The sequence below is a fragment of the Canis lupus genome, chromosome 17 (assembly GCF_048164855.1).
Source record: "Canis lupus baileyi chromosome 17, mCanLup2.hap1, whole genome shotgun sequence".
NCBI lineage: Eukaryota > Metazoa > Chordata > Mammalia > Carnivora > Canidae > Canis > Canis lupus.
Window position 1 is genome coordinate 1,212,051 of NC_132854.1, and position 19,648 is coordinate 1,231,698.

General features: G+C 41.7%; 1 protein-coding gene across 3 annotated transcripts in view; it reads left to right on the forward strand.

Moving 5' to 3' along the window:
- The window catches only part of TUBGCP3 (tubulin gamma complex component 3), an 83,430-nt gene that overhangs the window by 23,372 nt on the left and 40,410 nt on the right, over positions 1-19,648 (forward strand). For all 3 annotated transcript variants that reach the window (XM_072782358.1, XM_072782357.1, XM_072782356.1), the window contains exons 7-11: positions 5,609-5,727; positions 6,299-6,424; positions 7,707-7,775; positions 8,111-8,243; positions 9,805-9,971. In XM_072782358.1, coding sequence (XP_072638459.1) covers positions 5,609-5,727; positions 6,299-6,424; positions 7,707-7,775; positions 8,111-8,243; positions 9,805-9,971 — 614 coding nt within the window. The remainder of the gene's footprint in view (positions 1-5,608; positions 5,728-6,298; positions 6,425-7,706; positions 7,776-8,110; positions 8,244-9,804; positions 9,972-19,648) is intronic.

Here is a 19,648-nt window from a genome sequence, read left to right on the forward strand (position 1 = left end):
GGATTGTTTGTTTCTTTGGTGTTGAGTTTAATAAGTTCTTTATAGATCTTGGAAACTAGCCCTTTATCTGATATGTCATTTGCAAATATCTTCTCCCATTCTGTAGGTTGTCTTTGAGTTTTGTTGACTGTATCCTTTGCTGTGCAAAAGCTTCTTATCTTGATGAAGTCCCAATAGTTCATTTTTGCTTTTGTTTCTTTTGCCTTCGTGGATGTATCTTGCAAGAAGTTACTATGGCCGAGTTCAAAAAGGGTGTTGCCTGTGTTCTTCTCTAGGATTTTGATAGAATCTTGTCTCACATTTAGATCTTTCATCCATTTTGAGTTTATCTTTGTGTATGGTGCAAGAGAGTGGTCTAGTTTCATTCTTCTGCATGTGGATGTCCAATTTTCCCAGCACCATTTATTGAAGAGACTGTCTTTCTTCCAATGGATAGTCTTTCCTCCTTTATCGAATATTAGTTGCCCATAAAGTTCAGGGTCCACTTCTGGATTCTCTATTCTGTTCCACTGATCTATGTGTCTGTTTTTGTGCCAGTACCACGCTGTCTTGATGACCACAGCTTTGTAGTACAACCTGAAATCTGGCATTGTGATGCCCCCAGATATGGTTTTCTTTTTTAAAATTCCCCTGGCTATTCGGGGTCTTTTCTGATTCCACACAAATCTTAAAATAATTTGTTCTAACTCTCTGAAGAAAGTCCATGGTATTTTGATAGGGATTGCATTAAACGTGTATATTGCCCTGGGTAACATTGACATTTTCACAATATTAATTCTGCCAATCCATGAGCATGGAATATTTTTCCATCTCTTTGTGTCTTCCTCAATTTCTTTCAGAAGTGTTCTATAGTTTTGAGGGTATAGATCCTTTACATCTTTGGTGAGGTTTATTCCTAGGTATCTTATGTTTTTGGGTGCAATTGTAAATGGGATTGACTCCTTAATTTCTCTTTCTTCAGTCTCATTGTTAGTGTATAGAAATGCCACTGACTTCTGGGCATTGATTTTGTATCCTGCCACGCTACCGAATTGCTGTATGAGTTCTAGCAATCTTGGGGTGGAGACTTTTGGGTTTTCTATGTAGAGTATCATGTCATCGGCGAAGAGGGAGAGTTTGACTTTTTCTTTGCCAATTTGAATGCCTTTAATGTCTTTTTGTTGTCTGATTGCTGAGGCTAGGACTTCCAGTACTATGTTGAATAGCAGTGGTGAGAGTGGACATCCCTGTCTTGTTCCTGATCTTAGGGGAAAGGCTCCCAGTGCTTCCCCATTGAGAATGATATTTGCTGTGGGCTTTTCATAGATGGCTTTTAAGATGTCGAGGAATGTTCCCTCTATCCCTACACTCTGAAGAGTTTTGATCAGGAATGGATGCTGTATTTTGTCAAATGCTTTCTCTGCATCCAATGAGAGGATCATATGGTTCTTGGTTTTTCTCTTGCTGATATGATGAATCACATTGATTGTTTTACGGGTGTTGAACCAGCCTTGTGTCCCAGGGATAAATCCTACTTGGTCATGGTGAATAATTTTCTTAATGTACTGTTGGATCCTATTGGCCAGTATCTTGTTGAGAATTTTTGCATCCATGTTCATCAGGGATATTGGTCTGTAATTCTCCTTTTTGGCGGGGTCTTTGTCTGGCTTTGGAATTAAGGTGATGCTGGCTTCATAGAACGAATTTGGAAGTACTCCATCTCTTTCTATCTTTCCAAACAGCTTTAGGAGAATAGGTATGGTTTCTTCTTTAAACGTTTGATAAAATTCCCCTGGGAAGCCATCTGGCCCTGGACTCTTGTGTCTTGGGAGGTTTTTGATGACTGCTTCAATTTCCTCCCTGGTTATTGGTCTGTTCAGGTTTTCTATTTCTTCCTGTTCCAGTTTTGGTAGTTTGTGGCTTTCCAGGAATGCGTCCATTTCTTCCAGATTGCCTAATTTATTGGCGTATAGCTGTTCATAATATGTTTTTAAAATCGTTTGTATTTCCTTGGTGTTGGTAGTGATCTCTCTTTTCTCATTCATGATTTTATTAATTTGAGTCTTCTCTCTCTTCTTTTTAATAAGGCTGGCTAATGGTTTATCTATCTTGTTAATTCTTTCAAAGAACCAACTCCTGGTTTTGTTGATCTGTTCCACAGTTCTTCTGGTCTCGATTTCGTTGAGTTCTGCTCGAATCTTTATTAACTCCCTTCTTCTCTTGGGTGTAGGATCTATTTGCTGTTTTTTCTCTAGCTCCTTTATGTGTAAGGTGAGCTTTTGTATTTGAGTTCTTTCCAGTTTTTGAATGGATGCTTGTATTGCGATGTATTTCCCCCTTAGGACTGCTTTTGCTGCATCCCAAAGATTTTGAACGGTTGTATCTTCATTCTCATTAGTTTCCATGAATCTTTTTAATTCTTCCTTAATTTCCTGGTTGACCCTTTTATCTTTTAGCAGGATGGTCCTTAACCTCCACGTGTTTGAGGTCCTTCCAAACTTCTTGTTGTGATTTAGTTCTAATTTCAAGGCATTATGGTCTGAGAATATGCAGGGGACAATCCCAATCTTTTGGTATCGGTTCAGACCCGATTTGTGACCCAATATGTGGTCTATTCTGGAGAAAGTTCCATGTGCACTTGAGAAGAATGTGTATTCAGTTGAGTTTGGATGTAAAGTTCTGTAGATATCTGTGAAATCCATCTGGTCCAGTGTATCATTTAAAGCTCTCGTTTCTTTGGAGATGTTTTGCTTAGAAGACCTATCGAGTATAGAAAGAGCTAGATTGAAGTCACCAAGTATAAGTGTATTATTATCTAAGTATTTCTTCACTTTGGTTAATAATTGATTTATATATTTGGCAGCTCCCACATTCGGAGCATATATATTGAGGATTGTTAAGTCCTCTTGTTGAATAGATCCTTTAAGTATGATATAGTGTCCCTCTTCATCTCTCACTACAGTCTTTGGGGTAAATTTTAGTTTATCTGATATAAGGATGGCTACCCCTGCTTTCTTTTGAGGACCATTCGAATGGTAAATGGTTCTCCAACCTTTTATTTTCAGGCTGTAGGTGTCCTTCTGTCTAAAATGAGTCTCTTGTAGACAGCAAATAGATGGGTCCTGCTTTTTTATCCAGTCTGAAACCCTGCGCCTTTTGATGGGGTCATTAAGCCCGTTCACATTCAGAGTTACTATTGAGAGATATGAGTTTAGTGTCATCATGATATCTATTCAGTCTTTGTTTTTGTGGACTATTCCACTGAACTTCTTCTTAAAGGGGAATTTTAAGAGTCCCCCTTAAAATTTCTTGCAGAGCTGGTTTGGAGGTCACATATTCTTTTAGTTGCTGCCTGTCTTGGAAGCTCTTTATCTCTCCTTCCATTTTGAATGAGAGCCTTGCTGGATAAAGTATTCTTGGTTGCATGTTCTTCTCCTTTAGGACCCTGAATATATCCTGCCAGCCCTTTCTGGCCTGCCAGGTCTCTGTGGAGAGGTCTGCTGTTACCCTAATACTCCTCCCCATAAAAGTCAGGGATTTCTTGTCTCTTGCTGCTTTAAGGATCTTCTCCTTATCTTTGGAATTTGCAAGCTTCACAATTAAATGTCGAGGTGTTGAACGGTTTTTATTGATTTTAGGGGGGGATCTCTCTATTTCCTGGATCTGAATGCCTGTTTCCCTTCCCAGATTAGGAAAGTTTTCAGCTAGAATTTGTTCAAATACATATTCTGGCCCTCTGTCCCTTTCGGCGCCCTCGGGAACCCCAATTAAACGTAGGTTTTTCTTCCTCAGGCTGTCGTTTATTTCCCTTAATCTATCTTCATGGTCTTTTAATTGTTTGTCTCTTTTTTCCTCAGTTTCCCTCTTTGCTATCAACTTGTCTTCTAGGTCACTCACTCGTTCTTCCACCTCGTTAACCCTCGTCGTTAGGACTTCTAGTTTGGATTGCATCTCATTCAATTGATTTTTAATTTCTGCCTGATTAGCTCTAAATTCTGCAGTCATGAAGTCTCTTGAGTCCTTTATACTTTTTTCTAGAGCCACCAGTAGCTGAATAATAGTGCTTCTGAATTGGCTTTCTGACATTGAATTGTAATCCAGATTTTGTAACTCTGTGGGAGAGAGGACTGTTTCTGATTCTTTCTTTTGAGGTGAGGTTTTCCTTCTAGTCATTTTGCTCAGTGCAGAGTGGCCAAAAGCAAATTGTATTGGGAAAAAGAGAAAAAGAGAGGAGAGAAAGAAGGAAAGAAAAGAGAAAGAGAAGAAAAAAAAAAAAGGGAAGAAAAAGAGAAAAAAAAACGGAAAAAAAAAAGAAAAAGAGAAAGAAAAAGGAGAAAAAAGGGGGTGGGGGAAGGAAACAAATCAAAAAGCAAAACAAAACAAAAACAAAACAAAACAAAACAAAACAAAAAAAAAAAAAAAAAAAAAAAAAGAACCACCGGGGAGTATCTTCTGATTCTGTGTTCTTTAAGACCCTTGGCTTCTCCTGGAAGTTGTCCGTCTAGCTGATCTTCTGGGGGAGGGGCCTGTTGTGCTGATTTTCAGGTGTTAGCAGTTGGGGGAGCTGCTGTGCCCCTGCCTGGTGCAGGGCTCGGTGGGGGTTGTTTACCCCGTGAGGCCGCAGGAGGAACAGCCCCAGTGGCGGGGCAGCTCTGGAAACCTGGATTCAGCTCCGGCAGGAACTCCGTCTGCAGGGCCTGGAGGCTCCGGGGCGGGGCCGCTGATGTGCTCAGCTGGGGCAGGAGCGTCCTCGCTGTCCTGGGCCCTCCCGGCCTCTGCCTGTCCCGGGGGAGGCCGGATCCTGGGCTGTGTCCCGGCGCCCTGTGCTCCGGAGCCTGCGCTGGTGGATTCGCGCTCCCGGGCCGCGCAGCCCCCTCCGCGGAGCCACCGCCCGAGCCCCTCCCAGCTGCTCCTGGAACCGCGCAGGCCCCTCTGCACGGAGCCTCTTCCTCTGCCCGAGCCCCTCCGAGCTGCTCCCGCCCCGCAGCCCCCTCCGCGGAGCTGCCGCCCGAGCCCCTCCGAGCTGCTCCGGGTCCCGCCGGGTCCCGCCGTGCGCGCTGCAGCCCTTAGGGAGCTCGGCGCACTCTCCTGGGCGCGCAGTTGCTGTTACTGTCCCGGGGAGCCCGAGGAGATCCTCGCCCTCCTGGGTCCTGCTCCACCTCCCCGCGAGCCCCTTTCCGCCCGGGAAGGTCGGTGCAGCTCCTGCTCCTCCGGGACGGGGCTCTCCTGTCCTGGGGACACTCGCCCCGGCCTCAGCCCGGCTCCTCGCGGGGCCCCTCCCCCTTGGAGGCCTTTGTTCCTTTACTTCTTTTTCCCCCGTCTTCCTACCTTGATAGATGCGCGAACTCTTCTCACTGTTGCATTCCAGCTGGTCTCTCTTTAAATCTCAGGCCGAATTCATAGATTTTCAGGATAATTTGAAGGTTTTCTAGGTAGTTTGGTGGAGACAGGTGATTTGGAGACCCTACTCTTCCGCCATCTTGCTCCTCCCCTCTACTTTTTCCATCTTAAGCTCATTTTTTTAGGTTCACAATTTTGTCCTGGTTGCAAATACATAATGTAAAACTAGTGTTGTCTTAAAATTTATTCCCTCTTAAAATGTGTTGCTCTTACAAAAACTGTCCTTCAGGTGCTGGGGAAGTGACTGAAGCAGCCCTGGTCAGAGACATTTTGTACGTCTTCCAGGGCATAGATGGCAAGAACATCAAGATGAGCACCACGGAGAACTGTTACAAAGTGGAGGCCAAGGTGCAGTAACCCAGCCCTGTCTGAGCCGTAATGAGGTGTGATGGGGTGACGGGCTGGATCTTCAGAGCTGGGAGTGCCAGTTAGGTTCCTGTTTCCCTGTGTGTTTGTGGCTCACAGGCTTGTCCTGGGGCCCTTCTGCTGTGCCTGCCTCCTGTGTTCTCTGGCAGTGCTCTCAAGACGCAGTTCCAGATAAGGTGCCTCCACTTGCCTGTGTTCACCTTCCAGAACCTCCTTTCCCACAGCCCCTTATTGATGTCGGCAGTCTTTTTGCAGCTCCCTGCTGTTAAAGAGGTAGCTGATGACACAAAGCTGCTGCCATGCTGAGGGGCTGCCACTCATGCCTCAGTGATGCTCCTTGAGCCCCACATTTACATGGAGGTTTTATTTCCCTGCCAGTGCATGGTGCTTTTGTTTCCCGGAACCTCGTTCTGTTCTTACAGATGGTATATTAGTTACTTTTAAGTTCCATGTGTTGGAACCGAAGAATTACACTGAAAGTACAAATAGTTGAGAAAAATAATAATTGAAAATCTAGTGTTAATTTTTAACTTTTGTTGTATTTTCTTTTCAGGCAAACCTAAGTAAATCTTTGAGGGATACGGCAGTCAGACTTGCTGAGTTGGGATGGTTACATAATAAAATCCGAAAATACACTGATCAGAGGAGCCTGGACCGTTCATTTGGACTTGTGGGTCAGGTATGTTCATTGTTATCAGAACATTTAGGACACCATTCATTTTGAGGAGTGCTTAGTTTATTTAAAATCTCAATATGAAAGTAATTCTTAAAAAAAGAGGATTCTTTTTTTTTTAAGATTTAATTTATTCATGAGAGGCACAGAGAGAAAGAGGCAGAGACACAGGCAGAGGGAGAAGCAGGCTCCATGCAGGGAGCCCGATGTGGGACTCAATCTCGGGTCTCCAGAATCACACCCTGGGCTGAAGGTGGCGCTAAACCGCTGAGCCACCGGGGCTGCCTGAGGATTCTTTTTAAATGAATTTCGATAATAGAATATTGTAGCCTTCGTGGTCCACTCAGGAAAAGAGAGACCACGGTGTGTATTGACAGAGGTAACTAAATACTACAAATTGTTCACGGTAGCTGTTGGTGGAGTGTGAACACAGAAGAGTATGTAAATGCATTAAAATAAACCTAGAGATGATGGATTGCGTATCACTTTAAAATACACAGAAAAGTGTAGAGGCTGGTGTTTAAAGAAAATTTTTTTTTTCATTTGCAGGTTCTTCCCACTGAATATGCTTGGTATTCCATCCTAGAGTTCATTCTGGGAAGTTTTTGTCTTAGGATTATGTGAAGGTCTTTCTCACAGCTTCTGATTTGACACCTTTGCAGTATTTAAGATCACAGAGGTCCACGGTGTTTTTAATAATGTGGGTGGGGAGAATGAACGGTACAAACAACAGTGAGAAATTGGGAGAAACTGGCATGGCGTTGCTAGTTTTTAAATTTTGGTAAACTCTACTCTGAAGAAATAGAAGGAATGTAGTCTTTTTTTTTTTTTTTTTTAAGATTTTATTTATTCATGAGAGACACAGAGACAGAGGCAGAGATATAGGCAGAGGGAGAAGCAGACTCCTCACAGGGAGCCCGATGTGGGACTCGATCTCCAGATGGGATCACACCCTGAGCTGAAGGCAGATGCTCAACCACTGAGCCACCCAGGCGTCCCCAAGAAGGAATATAATCTTAAAAGATTATTGTCTAAAGTAAATACACTCTTTGCTGTAACCTGATTTTTTCATTCCTTTTCTGCAAAGTTCATTGCTAAGGGATAATAGCTTCCTAACATCAATAAATATAGATGTTGTGGTGCTTGAACGTGGGGAGACCATTGACAGAACCAGAATTTAAGTCATGCGGAACCCCAAACTGCTGTAAAGCACTGTGCCTGCACAGTTCCTGTGGGTTGATGTGTGAGGACTGTGTTGTGCTCTCATGATACCTACTTTTTCCTGCAGAGTTTTTGTGCTGCCTTGCATCAGGAACTAAAAGAGTACTACCGATTGCTCTCTGTTTTACATTCCCAGGTAAACTTTATGTTTTAATTTCTTTGTGATTTGCAGTGTTACAAAACTGCAACTATATGGAATTTTTAAGGTTTTTCATTATTGCTATTAAAAGATAAAAAATCTGTTTGCTAATACTGTTTGTACAGTCTGGATACCCCTAAAGCTTCAGGAGAGGCAAGTAATGCTAATTGCCAGGGTTCCACCTCTCCTGTAAACAGATCACTAATAGCTTGAAGGGACCTCTTGCTTCAGTTTTATAAGATCCCTTCTCTACATTCACTTTACATGGATTAAGAAATGATGGATGTATTTGGTGACTTGTACTTAAATATTCCGTCTTTATTGTTTCTTAGCTACAGTTAGAAGATGATCAGGGTGTGAATTTGGGCCTTGAGAATAGCTTGACCCTCCGGCGCCTCCTGGTTTGGACTTACGACCCCAAGATAAGACTGAAGACTCTTGCGGCCCTGGTGGACCACTGCCAAGGTTGTTCTTTGTCTCATGGACCTGTTCTGTTTCAGGGCAGGTTTTAGAGAACGTCACACACATTTATTTTTGTGCCTGATCTCCTGTATCTTTTTTGTAGAAGAGCCAGAAGTATGCCAGTTACATACAAGTTAATAGATAACTTAGGGGGGAACAACCAGTTGTGAACATGGCTCCCGTGTCTTTGTATTTACGGAAGCTTTGTATATTGTTGAAATGAAGGAAGAAAGAAGAGGGTCTAGTGTTAAGGATTTTGTGATCCTTGATGCTGTAACAGTTCATCTCTCTGCCTCTTTTGTTTGTTTCTGACTGAGCAGCCTTTCTTGTGGGGTTTCTCCTCGTGAGGTTATGGCTCACATCCAGGCTCTCCAGCTGTGTGCTACACATTGTCAAGTATGTGTGTCTGGCTGAGGCCTCTTCTAGGCTCTTGGTCCGCATTTCTAGTTGCTTTCTGAATGTATTGTCTCACTGTTTGTTCTGCCTTGCCCAAGACCTCTTTGTCTTTTCTCTTTGTCTGTAATGCTTGAACACTGACAGCCTCCACCTCTTAGGATCATTAGGCCTGAGTGAGACGTGAGAAGCCAGGGGTCAGCCCCTAGGTCATGGTCCCATGTCTGCTGCCACCGTCCAACTCGGTGATGCTAGGGCAGAACTCCAGCATGTCTGGATCCAACTTCACCATTCCACCTGTGCATTCCCTGCCTGCCTCACCTCCTAGCATCTTTTTTACCTCCTGGCATTTTCCCTCAAAGAGAAAGTCTTGGAGGACAGTGCATGAGCGTGTCATTCTCTCCGAGGCCGAGCACTCCCCACCCCCCCACGCCCCCCACCCGTGGGATCCTACCAGACTCCTCTGTTTTCCCCTTCCAGGGCTCACTTAGCTCCTCCAGTCCTGGGCCTCCCGCTCCTTTGGCTGCCTGACATCTGTGCCCCTCCATCAGACCACATCAGTCCTTCCCTAACTTCTTTCAGCGATTTAAGAAAATCATTCTTAACATAAAATTTCATGTGCTTATGGACCTGATTTTTGTCACTGCCATTACTCTGTACTGAGCTGTGCTCCCAGGATACTGGGCACTGTGGACATAGAGCAGGGTGTTTCAGTCGGTAAGTTTCAGCCGCTGCAGTTTAGTGGGTGGAGACTAGCACATGACATCCACAGAAAACCGGAAGGAAACAGACAGCAGTAAAATACAAGTATTCTTGTAGAACTTTTATGTTTTAGGACTATTCTTTTGTATCTTGGAGTGCAGTATCTAGTGTGAATTTTAACATGTGTTTCAGTCAGGAAAGGTGAAAATCATGCTGTAGCTTGAAGAGCAAACCAGAATTTTGCTGCCAAAAAGCTCAGGAGTGGCCCTGGGGAGGCAGGTGCATGTGTGATGACTTGGGAGCCATCCCTTGCTCTTTTGGTTCTGTGACAGGCTCACTGCCACTTCTATGCCCAGAGTGATAGGACACTGATGTACTGCATCTTGATTCCTTGGGCATTTTGGTTTGTGTGGTGTGAACGGTTTGTCCCGGGAGAGTAACTTGCCTGTTGTCCATGTGTGTTCCACAGGAAGGAAGGGGGGTGAGCTGGCCTCTGCCGTGCACGCATACACGAAGACGGGGGACCCATATGTGAGGTCGCTGGTGCAGCACATCCTCAGCTTGGTGTCACACCCTGTGCTTAGTTTCCTGTACCGCTGGATCTACGATGGGGAGCTCGAGGACACGTACCATGAAGTAAGGAATGCCATTCTAGCCTCACACCTGGCTCGGGGTGGGGCGGGGGGCATGGGCTCCAGGACAACTGTTTCCCCTTCACTCAACGATGTGTATTTGTCCAGAGGTTTGAAAGCCATGTACTGCTGAGCAGTATAGCTGTATGTGCTCAGTGGAACATTATTATCCTGGTTTTAATGGTGGGAAACTCCTGCCCAGGTTTATAGCAAAGCTAGGGCCAGGGCTCCCAGTTTGTCCTCCTAACCTCATGAGGCAGCATTGCATTCTGTGACTTCTCAAGGTTACCAACTAAGCTAAACTCACTTGGACTTACTAAGGTGCCAACTGTTTCAGTGAAGTTACTGTGTATATGCCGTTTGCCTATTGAAATACAGTGAGTTCTGCTGGAAGCAGCATGTGTGTTTTCAGTCCTACAGTTAAGACCACAGGTCCTCTGACACTGAACTTCACAGAAGCTCAAGCACTGTTGACACACGTTAAATGGTTAAGCACTCCTTGCATTCTGGAGCAAATATGGCATTTACCTTGAAGAAGCCCTGATGGGAGCTTGTGGCCATGGCGGGAGGCGGCTGGTGTTGGTGATTTGTGCTCTCCTGTCATGGCTTCCTCCTCTCACTTACTTTCTGATGGATGAACTTGATGGAAGCCGTCATGAAATTCATGTTGTGCTCACGTGGTTTCTGATAGACCAGTTGTGCTGGAATCAGTGGCTTTTAAAATATGCATGGCAGCAGAGCCAACCGCAGAGGATGGCTTTGGGGGTGCTTTTGAAGGACTGGGTGGCACCTACAGGTGCAGGTGGCTCATTGTGTCTGGTAGTTCCTCCATGGCGTTATGGTTGTCCTTTGTTACTGCACGTAATGGATGTAGACACCCCACTTTTTGTAGCATCTCTTCTGCTGACAGAGGTTATGGTCTTTGTAGGTGTAGACCTTTTGAACATCATCAAAAAGAACATCCTTTTCTGTACCCGCCTGTGCACATTGGTGAGTTTCTCCAGGGTCAGTCCCAGGAGATGGGATTGCTTGCTCTTGGGGAATGCAGCCTTTCCATTTTGGTCCTACCCTTTCCAGCACCCTGCAGTCAGCCCTCTGAGGTTTCTGCTCCACCTGGGTAGCACTCCTACCGGAGTTCTAGGAAGGGTTTTTACTCCTGTATTGTGGTTTACTGGTTCCTACTGAATTTGACCAGCTTTTCATGTTTATCAGTTATTTTTATTCTACTAATTGCTGTGCCTATGCTTTGCCCATTTTTCTGGTGGGTTTGTCTGTCTTTCTAGACTTGAATCATGGGATGATTTTATACATTTGGTTATCATGCATCTGTGATTGCATTTTTCAAATTATTTTTCTTTTCACTGTTTATTTTTACATTATTTCAGACTTAGAGAAAAGTTGTGAGAGTAGTGCAGAGAGTCACAGATTCGATTGCTGCCCCTCCCCCAATATTAGTTTTGCCATGGTTACCATATACCACATTCCCACGTGCACCTGAGTCTGTTTCTGGACTCCCTTTTTCTGAGTTTAATGTTTTTGTTTGCTATTCATCAATATTAAGTAACCATAGCTTTACAGTTTGATATCTGGTAGGGGCTTTTTCCATAATTTTCCATGCTGTTTTTGCACATTTCTACATAGATGTGAATTTAGAATCCACTTGTCAGGTCTGTCAAAAGTTTGTTTTTTTTTTTTTTTTTTTGTCAAAAGTTTTTAAAAATATTTATAGGGGTCACACAAGTTACAGATTTTTTTTTTTTAAGATTTTATTTATCCATGAGAGACAGAGAGAGAGGCAGAGACATAGGCAGAGGGAGAAGCTGGCTCCCTGTAGGGAGTCTGACACAGCACTTGGTCCCCGGACACTAAGCCACCCAGGCGTCCCAGTGAAGTTATGGATTAAGAAGAAAGGTTTTTATATGCTCTCTGTTTATTTCCTTTTTTTTTTTTTTTTTTTTTTTAGATTTTATATATTTATTCATGAGAGACACAGAGACCGACACATAGGCAGAGGGAGGCTCTCTGCAGAGACAGAGAGACAGACACATAGGCAGGGTCTCTGCAGAGTCCGATGTGGGACTCGATCCCAGGACCCTGGGATCATGATCTGAGCCAAGGGCCGACCCTCAACCATTTAGTCACCCAGGGGCCTCTATGCTCTGTGTTTCTTTAGCTAAATAAGCTATCTTTTTTAAAAAACATGAGCTGAAAAAAAAAAAAAAAAACATGAGCTGAAAGCTTTGAAACCTATTCTGCTTTCATTTTACTAATGGTCACTTTGAAGTTTTTCAGAACCTATTTTAACCTGTATTTTTCTAAATGCTAATGTCAGGAATAAACCAATTTCTTTAATCCACTCCTGTCTTTTAGATGAGGAATTTTGCACCTACCCCAGGTTCTGCCCTGCTATCCACGTAATCTCTAGCATTTTAGATTGTTATTTTATTATTTTAGTTTTTGTATGCATTTTATAAAAATTGCCTTCTGTCAAGATTTTAATTTGTTTTGCTTTGTTTTCTTAAGGTTTGCATACATTATTTAGACTTGTATCTCTTAGGTTTCACTGGTATTATTCCTTATCACTAAGCTCATTACACCTCCTGTTGTTGAGAGGAACATACATAGTTTTTGTGATATTTTAGCCTGATTATTTTAAAAAGCTAAGTTGTGGCTCATGCTTCTTTCAAGATCCTCCTATCGTATGGTGAGCATAACATTAAACAAGGAACATTCTACTTTCTCAGTAATTACTCAGTGTCCTGACTGAGACCAGCTGGTCTACCTTTGGGCGTCAGGGTCATGTAGAGTAGCTTATCCATTTGGTTGTTAGACAACTGCCTTGAAAAGCCAGCCCATTTCTGTGTCGTGTTACTGGTTAACAAATGGAGCCTCAGAGCTCAGCACCTAATAGGAAATATATGCATTCCCGAATTCTTATTGAAATTGGACTTTATCTCATTCCCAGATAGAACTGAGTCAAGATTTCCTGGAATGACATTCAAAAATAAAAGATTTATATAGGAAAAAAAAAAGAAAGATTATAAAAAAATGAAAACTTGTCCCTTTTTATTAATAAGATTCCACCTCTTTCCTCACCCAATAAGTAGTATGTAAATCATAATATGAGTTTGGGTGATAATAACTTTTTGAATAGCTGCCAATCAGTTGATTCCATGACCCTGATTTTCTTCAGAGGTTGGGATAGGAGTTGTTTGGACCCTACTGGCATATATATTACTACCAATTAATAGAGCCACAAACCAGCTAATTATCTTTTTAAAATTTAGCACCTAAATTCTAAATTGTAATATTTTTGTCTTTTGTCTTGAGATTAGTTTGCATTTTCTAGCAATGAGATTTTTCAAGTAGTCTTTAATTATACCACTAATCCATTGTATGCATCTGTGTTTTTAAAGAGGTCTTAAAAGTACCACCAATTCTTTATTGATTGCCTTGTGTGTGATTTGGGCTTATTTATTCATTTATTTTGTTGATACTAATTGTGGTATCGGAGAATCCATGGTAAATGTAGATAGAATCAGAAACAGACTTCAAATTGATTTTCCTCTGGGCTGTTATCTTTACTATTTTTGAACATTGATTTACTGAGGTAAGACAAAAGCAAACTCTTTAAGACTGGAATAGATTACATTTGGGATACTCATATCTTATGCATTAGATATGTGTAAGGCAAACTGAAGGTTTTATTTACTTAAAAAAATACTACATAGGCATTCTTGCCTATTGAATACAATATTAGGATTAGTAATTCAGAGGATCACTTAAACTGATCTCAGATCTTGCCTCATTGGTAAAGTTTTTCTTTTTTTTTTTTTTTAAATGTTTTATTTTATTTTATTTTTTTTTAATTTTTATTTATTTATGATAGTTACAGAGAGAGAGAGAGAGGGAGGCAGAGACACAGGCAGAGGGAGAAGCAGGCTCCATGCACCGGGAGCCCGATGTGGGATTCGATTCCGGGTCTCCAGGATCGCGCCCTGGGCCAAAGGCAGGCGCCAAACCGCTGCGCCACCCAGGGATCCCGGTAAAGTTTTTCTTAAATATTTTTCTTTCTGTATAATTTCAGACTTCTAGAAAAGTCAGAAGGACTATAGATAATACTCCTCAGACTACCTTACTACAATGTTAGTAGTACAGATTTATCTTTTTTTTTTTTTTTTTTTTTTTTTAAGGTTTTGTATTGTATTCCTGTTGGAGGTCTGAGGTTAGAGAAGGCCTTAGGATCTTCAGGATTTGTAAATTTTTTATTTGCTAGTTACTTTGCTCAGCTAGTTCTTTATACCTCAAATGAGCTTGTTTGCTTCACTAGCTTTGCTGGCGGGATTTCTCAAAAATGCATTTTGACTGAGCTAAAATTAATCCTTCTTGGGACACCTGGGTGGCTCAGTGGTTGACCATCTGCCTTTGGCTCAGGGCGTGATCCCAGAATCCCGGGATCGAGTCCCACATCAGGCTCCCTGCATGGAGCCTGCTTCTACCTCTATGTCTCTGCCTCTCTCTCTCTCTGTCTCTCATGAATAAATAAATAAAATCTTAAAGAAAAATAAAATTAATCCTTCTTGACATAAAGTTTATTACATTCTGTGCCCTGGGCTTTCCATGTTTAGTACTGTGATGCCAGAGGGCTTATACCGCCCATTGGTGGGTCTTGTTAGAACTCACCTGCTTTATAGCTGTTGGGTGGAGCTTAAGGGCTCAGGTTCTGGAGTCTGATGACTCAGGTTTGACTGTTGGCTTCAGTTTCTGTTGGCTGTGTCTCCCGGCGAGTATTTTATTCTCTCCAAGCCTAACCTTCCACATCTTTTCTGTATGTACAGTAGTAGTGCCGATCTCATGGGATTGTGTGTATGCCTGAGGGTTGAGTCAGGCAAATAGTAAGTATGCAGTACATTATTTGCTGTTAATTAATATAAGAAGAGCACTAGATAAAATTTGAATACCCACTGGTCTTTCTCTTACTTATGGTCGTCTTCAACTTGTCTGTTTTCTCTTGAACCATGCATTTATAAATGTTCATTTAAGGCTTTAATTTTGGGAAGGTTCTCTTTAAATATTAAATTTACCAAACGCATTTGGTAGTTTACACAATTGTGTTCTGACCCTTACACCATTAAAATTTGGATATTTTCGTCTCTTCAGTTCCTGCCTGATTTTCCCTCAACTATGTAATTAGTTATAACTTAGTTGTAAAATCATATTTCTTCAAGTGTCTGGTTATGGTAAGTAGCTATATATGAGCTTTATAACCACTCTTTTAAAAGTAGTTGACTTAAATACTTGTATAAGGAAATGCTCTGTTCTGTAATCAAAGAAAGCACAAAATGTGGATAAACAGAAATTGTAAAAAGGACCCAGAGAAGAAATACTGGAGTTGAAAGGTATAGTAACTTTCAGTTAAAAGAAAAAAAATTTTCTAGTGGCTCAACAGATTTGAGCAGGAAGAAGAAAATAAGTGCCTTGCAGGTAGGATAACAGGTTATCTGGTCTGAGGAGCTTGAAGTAGGAAAACTCAGTGAGGCCCACAAGAGTTCACTTTGAAATCAAGCTGTGGAAAGACAGAGAACCTTAGAAGTTTTCACTCAAGGACAACTCATGGAAAAGGTCCTTGGTTAGAACAGCTGATCTCGCCTCAGAAACCATGAAGGCCAGTAGGCAGTAGGATGCCACGTTCAAAATGCCGAAAGGAAAGACTGTCATTCAGGAATTTTGTATCCCGTAAACGCCATCTCAGAAAGAGTGGAGAAATGAAGTCATTTCCAGATAATAAAACCTGAGAGCTCCTAGAAACACAGACCATCAACACCAAGTCCTGGAGAAATATTAAATCTGAATAGATCTGTAGCAAGTAAGAAGATAAAGTCCTTAATCTCAAAAATTTTCCAGTAAAGAAAAGCCCAGGACTAGATGGCTTCACTGGTGAATTCTATCACCTATATAAAAAGTTGTCACTAATTCTTCTCAAAGTCTAACAGAAAATGGAGGAAAGAACATTTCTTAACTCATTTTGTGATGCCAGTATTACTCTGATCCCAAAGCCAGAAAAAGACAACCCAAGAAAACTACAGACCAATATCCTTTATGGATATAGATGCAGAAGTTCTCACAAAGTACTAAAATAGACTAGAAGGTAAAGACTGTACACCATAACCAAGTGAGACTTATCCCAGGATTGAAGGTTCAATGTAATTAAAATCAATGTAATACATCACACTAACAAAGTGAGGAAAAACAACCCAATTGATGCAGAAAAAGCATTTGATGAAATTTGACACTCAGACTAAGAATAGAAAGGAACTTCTGCACCTGATCACAGATATCTGTGAAACCCTAATGGGTGATATCATGTTGGTGAAAAGATATACACTCTGTCCCCAAGATCAGGGGCAAGGCAGGAGTTCCATTTTCCCTACCTCTACTCAGCATCACACTGGAGGCTCTAGTTGAGGCAGTTAGACAGGAGAGCAGTTAGGAAACAAAAATACTCATATTGGAAAGGAAGAAAATTTGTCATAGATGACCTAATTTTATATATAGAAAACTGAAATGTTCACAATATATACCTAATAAGTTTTCCAGATTAGCTGTATAAAAGAGCCACACACAAAAATCAGTCACATCTTTATATACTTGAAATTAACAATCCAAAAATAAAATTAAGAAAATAGTACTATGTATGCTAGGGTTAAAACTAATCAACACCTAGGGAGAACTTAAAGGAAGGGGGTGGAAGAATTGCACACTGAAAATCCATAAAACTGTTGAAAGAAATGAAAGCAGACCTAAATAAATGGAATGGCACCACCATGTTCATGGATTAGAAGATGTAATACTTTTAAGATGGCAGCAGTTCCCAAAATGATTTCAGATTGAATGTAATCTCTTATCAAAATTCCAGTGGCCTTTTTTTTTTTTTTTTTTTCAGAAATGGGAAAGCTGGTCTTCAAAGTTATATAGCAGTGCAAGCCACACAGTCTTGAAAAAAAGAATAAAGTTGGAAGACTTACACATCCTAATTTCATAACATATTATAATGCAGAGCATTCAGAGATGTGGTACTGGCTGCCATGAGTATAGACAGCCAGTAAGGGAGTAGAATTGAGAGTCTGGAAATGAATGTGTTCATTTTTGTTCAGTTGATTTTTAACAGGTGTTCCAAGACCAGTCATTGAAGAAAGAATAGTCTTCATTAGGTGGTGCCGGGACAGCTGGATATCTACACACAAAACAATGAATTTGGGCCTTAGTTGCATACCATATATAAAAAGTAACTCAAAATTGATTGATATCACATCTAAAGCTGTAATATTTATAGAAATTAACATAGGTGTAAATATTTGTGGATTAGGCAGTGGTTTCTTAGATATGTCGCCAAAAGCTTAATCAACGAAAAAAGATAAATTGGATTTCATCAGAATTAAAAACTTATATACGTTGAAGGACGTTATTGAGAAAGTAAAATAACCCATAGAGTGGGAGAAAATATTTGCAAATCATATATGTGGGAAGGGTCTAGTATCCAGAATATATAAAGAACCGTCATCACTCGAGCAAAAAGATAAATACCCCAGTTGAGAAAAAGACCATGTCAAAGCAGAGATTTTTCCAAAGGACATCTGCAGTTTGGCTTTAAGTAAGTACAGGAAAAGAATCGAAACATTAGTTATCAGGGAAAAGTGAATTGAAACCACAGTTGGACACTTAGTATTAAATTAGTGATACGGTAATAGGTATATGTTTTATTAGCATTCAGTAAGAAAGATGAGTGACTTTCAGGTCTGTGCACCAGCTTTTAACAGGTGATGAGAGTATATGATTTCTTCTGGTGACGGTCATGGGTACTGGTGTTTGTTCTTTGCACTTATAATGGGAGGACAAGCTAAATTTCAGATAGAAGTTAGTATCAGTAAAAGTGGAATTCCCTTCCCTTTCTGCATTCTGTGATCAGAAACCCCAGCTCGAGAACCCTTAGAGCAAAACCTCCAGGAAAAGTTTTGAACTGGCCGTGAGGCTGTGGGTGGGAGCTCATTTCTTGTGGAGTTAACACAAACGTGAACTTGTACATCAGGCTTCAGTTCTCCTGCCTCGGGCTTGGTGGAATGCCAGTCGGCTGTGGGACTGGGAACCTTTTCTGCCCTTGCCTGTCCTGTTGGAGCTCTTGGACTTTCCTTCTCTGACCTAGCTGTCTTTTTTTTTTTTTTTTTTTTTTTTTTTATGATAGTCACACACAGAGAGAGAGAGAGAGAGGTAGAGACAGGCAGAGGGAGAAGCAGGCTCCATGCACTGGGAGCCCGACGTGGGATTCGATCCCGGGTCTCCAGGATCGGGCCCTGGGCCAAAGGCAGGCACTAAACCGCTGCGCCACCCAGGGCTCCCCTGACCTAGCTGTCTACTCCTTGCTGACTTTCTTGCTTTAGGCTCTTGCTAGGAGCAGGAGATCTTAGTCTCTTTGCTGCTGGCTATTCAGAGCTTGTGCCATGTACAGTCTAGTTTTGTCCTTCCAGGAAGCTCTCTGGAAAGGATTCTCTCTCTCCTGCTGCTGAGCAGTGGTCAGTCAGTGTCCTGCCCTAGCTGCCCTGGGTTTGGCTGTTCTACAGCCCAAGAATGAGTTTCTTTTTACCTGAAAAAAAAAACTTAAAGGTGGCCTCTGAGCTTTGCGGTTTCTGGTATGGAATCATTAAAAATGGTCTCTAGGTCTTCTAGTTGGTATTTTACTGTGAATTGTTGTAAAAATATGGGACCCCATAAAATTTAAAAAAAAAAAAAAAATATGGGACCCTTTAGCCCAACCAGCAAGAACCGGTATCCAGCTTAACATTGTTTATCTTCTGTTAGGAAGTGCAAAGGTGGGCAAAAATAGAGCACTCTAAGAATTTACGGATATTGTAAATGATTAGAAAGTACTTTCAACATTTGGGGAAACGTTTCTAATTATTTTTGGCTATTACAAAGCAGTATGGATGAAAACATTTGGTGTTTTACTGCTGCCACCTAGAGAAACTATCCGTTAGGCCTTCAGGAGCTCCCCATGGGTTTTCTCCCCAGTGACTGAGGTGAGCAAGTTATGCCAGTTTAAGGTAAGAATAACGGAGTTGGTGTTAATTTACTTGATTTTTATTTTTTGCCTTTGGATAATTCTTGTCAAAGGGTGAGGGGCTTCAATGAGGAGCAAGAAAAGATGGACAGATAAAAAGGAAGGTCTTTGCAGAATTTGGAAATTTTCGAACTTACTTAAATGTTTACTTAGATGCTCTAAAAAGATTCTAAAAATCTACACCCTTGGCTTAGAAGGTCAGTGAATGAACAAGAGATTAATGCAGTGACTGCTTTAGGGAATATCTGTGGGTGCATTGGCACTCTTGTTATTCTGTTTCTTTTATAACTTTGCTAAGAATTACTGAATTTATAAGTTTACCATATAGAATATCTTATTGTTTTGTCACCTCTGTGCCCCACCCCTGACACACTGGTTCGTTCATTTGCCTTGGATGTTATCTTTCCCTGCCTCGGGTCTTACCACCTCCGGTCTCCCCGCCTTGGGTCTGGAACCACCTTAGCTGCTCTGGGTGTGGCAGAAGTGGGAACTCTGGGGAGGTGCCTCCCTGTTGACAGTTGGGAGTTGGGGTCTGTGTGTAATAATGGATCTGTTTCTTAGAAACTAAG